At 30.7% G+C, this 10,468-nt stretch overlaps 1 protein-coding gene across 1 annotated transcript; it reads right to left on the bottom strand.

The window, feature by feature from the left end:
* Positions 1-2,844: 2,844 nt before the first annotated feature.
* Positions 2,845-5,771, bottom strand: LOC131652867 (biotin carboxyl carrier protein of acetyl-CoA carboxylase, chloroplastic-like). Its single transcript, XM_058922847.1, has 7 exons — positions 5,338-5,771; positions 4,818-4,868; positions 4,565-4,713; positions 3,988-4,315; positions 3,608-3,679; positions 3,420-3,485; positions 2,845-3,142 (listed from the first exon to the last, which is right to left on the bottom strand). Exons 1-7 carry the CDS (start codon positions 5,488-5,490, stop codon positions 3,119-3,121), a joined length of 843 nt encoding a protein of 280 aa, XP_058778830.1. The 5' UTR covers positions 5,491-5,771; the 3' UTR covers positions 2,845-3,118.
* Between the last annotated feature and the right edge of the window lie 4,697 nt (positions 5,772-10,468).

The following is a 10,468-nucleotide window of genomic DNA, read 5'->3' as shown; positions in this document are numbered from 1 at the left end:
TCACTTTTTTGTTTAAGTTATTAAAGATAATTTTTGTTTAAAGTTTTCCAAAAAAAGTCTTGTTTAAATTATTATTTAGAATTTCCCAAATAAAATAAACATTTATTAATACTTAACTTCTTTTACTCATGTAAAAGCAAACTTTCTTTTCTACGATACTAGACACCACTCACCGCTGTCTATTTTATAAGAAGTAAAAAGGTGTATTTTCTTTTTTTCTTTTGATTAAATAAGGAATTAAAAAGCGACCAACAACACGAGGGAAAACACTCCTGTATAATCATCATACAATAATTAAATTAAAAAGGATGAGATATTTGCAAGGCAATTAGGCAAACAACACAAGCTAAAATGAAATATGTTTGACTTTACATTTTTAATCGGTTTGATTCACGAGAGATATTGTTTTAAGGAGATGTTGAAGGAGACACATAAAGATTATGAGTTTTTCTAAGAGATCATCATATTAATCATAACAAGAGAACAGACAAACCAAAAATCATGGCATGGGTTAGGTTTGAGAGTTCAGTTGAAATGAAGGATGTTCCATCAAGATTACAAGAAAAGTCATGCCAAAAAGATTTTGGGTAGGAGTGTTTTGGAGGGTTTAAGTTTATTCATAACACTAAAAATTCCATAAAATGGGGGAATTCAAAAATTGTATTAAAGGAGAGTTTTGGAGGGCTTACATAAATTTTCCAAATATCTTTTAGGTTGTTATAGTATTCTGAAAATTAAAAATTTAGTAATGATAATGACTCTCTTATCATTTTAAACAAAATCACTTTTTCAAAAAATGTCAAATATTTTTTTATATTTTTTAAAAATTTCATTCTCGGAAGCCTTTCCTTCCCCTCCAAACTCGCAAACAAAGTCTTAGAGTCTTTAATAAGACTCCCTCCCCATCACAAGTTTAAAGTTCTGTAGTACTGAAGTAGAATACATAGATATTGAACATGAAAATATTAGTAGGAGGAGACTTCTATTTTATTGTATGTTTCTTTTGCTCGACGTAAGAGTGGATGAAGGAAATGTAAGTAAGTATCTTTGAAGATTTTTAAAAAAAATTTCAATATAAAAAAGAAGCTCTTGAGAAAATTAATTGATTGTTGCCTTGCCTCAATAAACTTGTCATGATATCAAAGAGAGAAGGCCAGTTTCATTATTAGTGGCGATAGAAAAAAAACAAAAAAGATCGAAGATTAAAATTAATCCATTGCAATAATTCAAGACTAAAGAAAGTTTTTCAAATATCACCATTCATAGTAATAAATTTATTTAATAAAATTTTAACTGCGTTTCAATATTTAAAAACGTGCATAATGGTCTTAGGGACTTGACAAACGTTAGAATATGTTACAATGGTTCCCTTCATCATTAGTAAGAAGTATTCCATGGAACAAGAAAAGTTTGGATTCTAGGAGGATCTTTCCACTTTCACATAAGTTTGGAAAATAATTTCAATCAGAGTTATCAGTCAACAAAGTCTAATATGATGTCATTTAAAAATCTCTACATGGAAAAGTCCCCATTAGTTTGAATTTCAATTCTAACCTTATATAGAGGCATAATCAGTACTCTATAATTACGAGAGTTACCATATTTGACAGTTTATTAAATCTTGAAATCGCGCCGTCATGCCAAAAAATTTGACAAGAAATATTACCAAGACTTCTATCCAGTCTTTCCAAAATATTCCCTCTAGTCCAAGTAAAAAAAACTAAGCATTTTACCTCACAAATCAACCAAATTACACTCATTGAGACATTGTAAAATTTTTGAAGTCGTTGATGTATTTATAGGAGAACTAAGGAGGGTTATAAGAATATGTATTAAAATCAACCAAGTACCAACGAAGTTTATAAGAATTATACATGTTCTAAAGTTCGGTCCACATGTCTTCACAAATTTAAGTTTGAGGTTTGACTATCGTTAAAATCCAAGAAGATTTTGAAAGTGGAAAAACTTTTAAATTCACACATTGGGTTGACTTTGAAATGACATTGATAGAAATATTATTTTGTTTTCAAAAAGAAAAACTTGAAGCCTTAACTCTAGCAACACCGTCAAAATGTAAACATTCAATAACTTTGTCTATATGAACTCCCTAATGCGAGCTTCCAATAAAACAATAAAATTCAAGATATGGATACAAATTATATCACAAACATACCAAAAGTAAAAAGGCACCTACATGCACCTCTAGAGTTCCAAATTAGATGATTCATTTATGCGCATTCTCGGCTTTCAAGAGTTCTCACATTTTTGAAATGTACATGCCAACAATAGATTGCATATGAACGTTTTATTATGCATAAGTAACAACCGCTCCAAACGCAAAGAATGGTGGGACCTACATGAAATGCAATCAAGGAGGTTTTTGAAATGTACATACCAACAAAAGATTGCGTATGAACATCTTATACATAAATAACAACCGCTCCAAACACTAAATTAAGATGTTTAAGCTATTTGAAGATATTTAAAATTTTATTTCCTACAATACTAGCTAGTCTGATTTGGTTCTCATAAGCACCAGCCTTGACATCAGAAAAAAATTAAGTTGTCTTGTTGAGAAGTCTGTAAATTAGTCCCTGAAATCATCTTATCTGTTAATATTTACCTTTAGTTTTCTCATCACACTCTATTTAGGGAACTATGTGGTATATAATTTGAACATGGGCTGAAAAAGACAACAATTTATACTTCTTCTATATTATATGCTTTCTATCACACTTGTAACAAACTGTTGTAAATAGTAGTCTTTTAGCAACAGAAAGATGCTATGAAAAGTTACAATAAGAAACATAACATTCAACAGGTTCATAGAAGAAATATAGACTCTTTAAAAACTAAATGCAGAAGACATTAATTATTAGTACAAATATCAAAACTTCTTAGAATTACAAAGTCCAACATCCATTCTTATATGCTAGGTTTTTGTGTCTAAAATATCTTTATAGGTAAATTAAGAGGTCAAGGATTTCTTTTCTTCATAGTAGAAAATTAATATCACTCAATAAACTTCTGAATCACAAAATCTAAATCATCAAATACCATGCTATCCGACAAGGTAGTTTTGCGTTGATCGGCTTTGAAATAACGTCTCCTCTGGTACTCATGGAGCTATTACGAAAAGAGGCTGCATCGAGTAAAAGTGCATTAGTTCGAGGAATAGTCACACACACACGAATTTGGATTCTCTACATTAATGCAATTCTTGATCTGGATCGTTATATCAAGATCAGATGACTTACGTTCCAACTTTGTGTTTTGGATATGATTTACCAAACTTGGAATGTGAGTTGTTTGATCATGATCCAGATGTCCAAATTGCAAGATTGCATTAAAAATGCGTGATTCTCTGACATCAGAGAATTCAAATAACATAGAGAGAAAGAGGGAGAGAGAGAGAGTACCAAGCCTACACTGACTGGTTTTGCATCCTCAACAAGTATCTCGGTTACTGTTCCAGATTTATCAGCCTGTCACAAAAGCAATGAAAGGTAACCAACAAATATATTTTTTTGGTAATTTGATCAATTTTGATAGAAAGTCGGTCTACAAATCGTAGAAATAAAGGGAAATACAAATAAAAAAAACTTACCTCAATTTCATTCATCAGTTTCATAGCCTCAATAATGCAAACAACTTGGCCTTTCTGTACTTTATCTCCCACCTGAGGCAACAGAAAAATAATCAAGCTATTCATTATTTTAACATAAATGATATTTTGACACACAAACCACGACAACAACTTAGATGGTCAACAACACATTAGATATATAATTGTGCTTAATGAATATAATCGGTGTCACATGTCCTTAACCATCAACTGAACGTAATCAATCACGATTTTCAAGTGCTCAAATTATGCACAAATATATATGATATTCATTAACTACGATTTGTGCTCAAATATACACTTGAAAATCATGGTTAAGGTTCAAAGTCGTAGTTATTTATGTTCGGTGGATGTTCACATACCTTGACGAATGGAGGTTCACCAGGTGCTGGGGACCTGTAAAAGGTTCCTGCCATTGGACATTTGAGCGGCGGGTGAGACGATGCACTTTTGTTGGGGGAAGGCAAGGCAAGTGTTGGTTTCGAAGGGGAAGAGACTGCAGGAGCAGAAGCAGCTGCGGTTGGTGGGGGTGGGGGTGGTGGTGAAGGAAGCGTGGGATAGTACAATGGTTGCGGTGGTTGCGGCATAGCTGTGGCTGGTGGAGGCTGCAAAGCTTCTTTTTTTCTTATCATGAGCTCACAATCTGATTGCTTTAGTTGCAACTCCACAATATCTCTCGAATCCACAAGTCTAGCAATGGAATTATTGATAATAAAAAGTAACATGTTCAATTTCGATACACTATTACATCGAAATTTTTACATTGTCAAACAATCACAAGTAATCGTATACGCAACTTTTAAGATGATAAAAGTCAAATATTTTTAATGATCTGGCGGTTATAATCGATTGACAGGTAAAAAATGCATGTTCTAATACCGAAAAAATACTTAGAAAAAATTAAGTGATTGCATTCAGAGCGAAGCTTCTTAATCTTACTTTACAAGGTCAGCAACTTGATTCATGAACTCAGAAACTGAAGATGTATCCGACAGTGACGGTGTGCCGCCAGAGACACTCCCATTTTGGTTTTCTTTCTCTTTCGAAGAAACATTAGGTGCAGAATTCGAATTTTCGACAATAGCAGCCTATGATATGTACAAAACAGCATTTGAACAGCCGAGTAAATTTTCCATTCAGATTAAAACTCAACGTGAAAAGAAAAATACTCAAAAAGTCGAAACAAACTGACCTCGCTAAGCTGTGCTTGAATCTTGATAGGAAGCTGTTTCTTGCTAACACACTACAAGAGTCAACAAAACAAAATTGATTTTGGCTAAAAATAATTTATGTTTGTATAAGTTGTTGCAAAAGTGAGTTGAATCACGTTTAGACTAAAAAACTACAAATTGCTAACTTCAGCTAGAATCAATTATGGAAAGCATAATTAATTCTTCTCGAGAGCAACCAAACATGTCAAATCGATTCTACGCAGCCGGAATCAATTTTGATGCTCCAAACGTGAAACCAAACATAGAAACATACAATTAGTTATTCACTAAATCTAAAAACATCTATAAACCAAAATTGTTGCAGAGAGACTCATAACATTCAAGACTTCAGTTTCAAAGATTATTTTATAATTTCCTTAATTTCATGACCAATTTATAACCCTTGCATATATTCCAAGACTAAATTGGTTATAAATCTAACTAAATTGGTAACAAAATCAATGTTGGCTAGATTCATATATTATACAAAATTCCACATACCTGAATTCCAAATGATGCTGACTCAGCAAACAAAGATCCAAATGATTGAGAAGTTTTCAAACTCAACCCACTTTGAAACAAGATCTTGTTGGATTTCAATCCCAAAGAAGAAAAAGAAGGACATTTGGGGCATGGAACCGATAAAGATGCCATTTTTATGGAACCAACCCCACTAATAAAAAACCAAACTTTCTTTCTTCAAAGCTCAAAGGGTAGTGTGATTTATAAGAAAGAATGAAAATTGTTATGTGGGTTGTTGGCGATGAAATCGAAGAGGGTGTGTGAGGAATCTGAGAAAAGAGGGTAAGGAAATGAGAGTGGATGATGGAGAATACAAAGGACTAAAGGAGGGAATTATTAGAAAGACAATGTTTTTTTTTGTTTCTAGATTTTTTGACAAGTTTGGTTTCGATGATTACGATGCAACCATCAATGTCATATTAAAGTGTTAACTAACATTGTAACAACAATGAAAATCATAATCACTTCTTTTCCATTTGTTTGGGAGACATGTTTTTTCATGTTTTTTTTCTTCTTTTCAATAAACCAAGTGCACAATATTGAGGTTTTCATTAAGGTTGCTATATATGGTTGGATTTGGTTTAAGATTGGAATTTTAATTCAATTTGTTACAACACAAAAGAATATATTTTTTTTTTTTTGTTATTTAGACATAAAGTTCAATTGTGTAAATATTTTGTTTCATGGTTTAATAGTTGTGCACTAATATTTGACTATCAGGGCCGGTTCTGACCTTGTAGAGGCTCAGGGCAAATAATAAAATGGACCCTAGCAAAATAATTAAATAATTAATTAAAATATTTTTTTTATAAATAATATTAATATTACTAAATTTTTAATAATATATTATAAATTAAACATGATAATATATCTTTATATTAAGAGTGGAAGTTGTTAAGAGTAATTATATAAAAATAAGTTTTTTTAAGTGGTTGTTAGAACTACATAAGAATTAATTAAAAAAAATACTTATATCCAATTCATTTTAAATATATTATTTTTAAAATCAAATTAAGATATATATAAAAGATATAATATATCTTTTATAAAAGATATATTAACAGAAAATTAAGTAGTTTATATATTTCTTAACAAAAAATTTTGTTAGTACTAATTAATGAAACTAGTATTACGTATATAAAACTGAAAACAATGAACAATAAATATTTTATTTAGTTTAATTGGCAGGTTCTTTGCTATTTTATTAAAATAAAATTTTAGTTCAATTGCCAAATGCCAATGAATGTATTAATAGCGGTATACTGGCACTGTACAAGTTCATTGTCATTTTATTAAAATAAAATATTAAAAGCATAAAATCAAATTTCAAGAATTGAACTCACGTCCGGGCACATGGAGGCAAAATGTTCTTTCCGCTGCGCTACAAATACATTTATGTTTATCATGCAAATTAAGATAGATATATAACAATTTTAATATTACAATTCACAAAGCCCAAACTAAAAAATTTGAGGCCCCTTTAATTTTGAGGCCCTGGGCTGTGGGCCTGCTTGCCCTGTCCCAGGGCCGACCCTGTTGACTATAAAGTCGTATATTCAAACTCACAATATTTTATTGGTGAATTCGTATCTACCCAATTCAAAAAGTTGGGTAGAATTACCTTCAATGTAAAATTTCTCGGAAACAACAAAAAATTGTACTATTTCATAATTAATTAAATGTATTAAAATTAAATGGAACTTTGTGATTGGTTGAATGTACATTACTCAACTTTTTGTGATGGGTAGAGAAGTTGTCGCCTATTTTATTTATTTATAAAAAATATTAATTGATTTAATTTTTTTAATATAACTTGTTCTAATGATAAAAGTTATATGAATTTTAATAAATTTATGTAGAATCTATACTAATTAGATAGATAATTTAAATGTTACTCTAATCTCATATATTAGCAATTTAAAAAAAACTTAAATGTCTAAATATGTTTAAGTCTTATATTTTCTATAATGTTATTTCTACTTTTTACTTTGAAAATCGTTAAAAACATAAAAATAATAGAAATATATTTAAAATAGTGATAACAAATATAATAATTATAGATAATTTTTGTTTATATTTAAAACCATTGAATATTTTTTATTATTTCGGAGGGAGTAGACTATTATAGTATTAAGCTAGAATTTATTTTATGAGAAAAGGGATGATGCACTGACAGTGTAAAATATTTTTACACTGTCAACCAATCACCACCCATGTATCCGATTAAACCAATTTTTTATTTAAAAAAAAACTTAATGACATGGCACATTTATGATTTTCTATTGGATGACAGTATAAAATTATTTTACACTGTCAGTGCACTACCTTTTAACTCTAACATCAACTCAATGCAAGAGTTTATCCTTATAATGATGTAAAAATGGTTATTAAATGATCACTAGTATAATACTAAGAGTTAAAAGGTAGTGCACTGAGAGTGAGAGTGTAAAATAATTGTACACTGTTATCCAATAGAAAATCATAAATATGCCATGTCATTAAGTTTTTTTTTAATAAAAAAATGGTTTAATTGGATATATAGGTGGTGATTGGTTGACAGTGTAAAAATATTTTAGTACATAACCCATTTTCTCTAATACTAATACTAGTAGTTTATATTTATCGATAATAGTTTTTTTCCTCCGTTTCTTTTATAAAAGTACTTGCATGTGCACACTTCAATGGCCACTTATTTAGCTATAATTATGGCCACATTAGTAGGTAGACTGCCTTTTAACTAGGATGTTAATTTTCTTGATACAAAACTAGTAGATATGCTTGAATGCTTCTTCTACAAATCTAAATATACAATATGATATAGTAATGTACTACGGTAAAGTTTTGTGCATAATAGTTCATTTCAAATAGACTAATGAAAAGTTTATGCTAGTGTGTTTTATGATAAATGCAAAACCCGAATTAGATATTAGGGTTTGAAGTATTAATCATGTCCTTGAGCTATTTAGTATTTTTTAATGAAAATAATTATTTTTTGAAATTTATAAAATTTGAAAGAAATTAATAATAAGATATGCTCCGTTTTGATCAGGCATATAGCAACATAAGATTCTGCTTGTTTACTTATCGGTCTTCGACAAATACTATTCAAGTTGGACGGAGGATGATGATTTAGAGATTTCCAAGTTTGATATCACTAATGAAATCCACATTATGTGTTGAGCTTTATGTGTTTTTGAGAAGGTTTATGTAAAACCTATCTTATTTGCTCTAATCCATGTGAAATTCGTGGTCTAAATTATATCGAAATTCGTGCATGATTTAAGTGTATAAACTTAAACGTTGTTGTTCATGTTTAAGTGTTTTTGGATAATGACCATGAACGTTGAATTGTTGTTAAAGAAAATATACGTGGTTATTCGTTAAATACAATTTTGAATATTGAGATGCACATGTGAGGGAATTGGGGTAATGAGTGAGATTTAGTGCAAAACGGGTGAAATTGTACTTTGGGCGCAGTGGTAATCGGTTACTAGCCGTCGGTAACCGGTTACCCATGAGAAAAATGGGTTTCTGGGCTGTTTTTCGCGTCTGTAATCGGTAACACACTAAGTGAAACCGATTAACACTGTATGGGTAGGAAATTGCAAAATGAAAAGTGACGTAACTCGAGTTCAGTGACTCCAATTGAGGAGAAGTTTGAATCGTTGAAAAGATAACGTATAGGACTACCCCGTGGTAATGTCCAAAGAGGTTAAATTTTCTTATGAGGTCGTGAATATAATGATTTATATGTGATGTGCATAGGATGAATATTAATAAGGAAATAGTCCCGAATTGTTTAATGATGTCTGATGCTTTTGATGGTTGATGTATTTTAGAGTTGAGTTGAGTTAATTGATATGCTTTAAGAGTTGTATGAATACTTTGTGTATGTATAATTATATATTGTTAAATACTTGTATGGTTTTGTATTGGTGAGTTATAATTGCATATCATACTTGGTACATTGAGATGGTGGCCTTGAGTGGGCGATGGTTACGGTTCAAAGAAGAACAAGCGGTGAGCATTGCACCTGTATATTATTGTTACATGTCATGCATCATGTGTGTCAGTGATAGATGTACGTACCTCGGTCCAGTGGCGAGTCGCTGATTCAAAAAGAGGGATCAGAGATGAGTGGGGTTTGAAGAGGAACCATTAATGAGTGGACGAAATCATTAACATACCTCTAATTTCCACAATTGTTACCACATGCATTATAGTTAAGGTGTTGATCACATAACACACATAATTGCATTGTGAATTGATTATTATTGTTGTGAATGATTAATACATTGATGATTACTATGAATGATGCTACCCTTGTCATCTTTTGCACCGCTAACATGGTTTCAGCGTATTCTCACCCTGTTTGTTTTATTGTGGTATTATGTACTCTCTTGGGGTATAGATAATTAGGTAGAGAAGTAATTTCCATTTGAGATGGAGGATGACATTGAGGCCTCTTCATTTATTTAATTTTTTTTGCGTTATTTAATTTCGTTGAAGCTCTGATATGTAACACTAGAACAATAATATTTGTTATTTATTTTGTATTTTCAAAGTTTGAGTTATTTAATTAAATGAACCACTTTATTTTATTGAGACAATTAAGTATGATTGATAATTGAATTCTACTTCAATTTCTTATTATGATGTTGTTGAACATGTATGTTGAGCATGTGTAACATCTATATTCAAGAAATTGTCTGTTTATCTTCTATAAATAAAAATTTAATCTTGAGAATATCTAATAATTCTTAAGAGCTTTTAATAGGTCGAACTCTCTAACCCCCTTATACACAGAAAAATGAAGTTTCATACTAATTTTCAACCAAACAACAAACACCGAAGAGAAATCGCTAGTCTTTCTTCCAAACATAAAATTGAAGCGGTTAGTCCCCTTGATAAGCCGAGATTTTTCATTGGCTTATCTTGAATCAGCACAAGCATTTAAACCAGGATATAATCACAAACTGAACCAGGGTTTTAACAAGGCGAACCATGGACCATTAAAATTTTAACCTTTCGAAATGAAGAAACAATATTAGCAATACTTTGCTTTAACCTATTGACGACAATCTTGCTCAAAATTTTGTAGAACGAGTTG

The sequence above is a fragment of the Vicia villosa genome, linkage group LG2, assembly GCF_029867415.1.
Source record: "Vicia villosa cultivar HV-30 ecotype Madison, WI linkage group LG2, Vvil1.0, whole genome shotgun sequence".
Taxonomy (NCBI): domain Eukaryota; kingdom Viridiplantae; phylum Streptophyta; class Magnoliopsida; order Fabales; family Fabaceae; genus Vicia; species Vicia villosa.
This window is presented reverse-complemented; position numbering and strand designations above follow the sequence as displayed.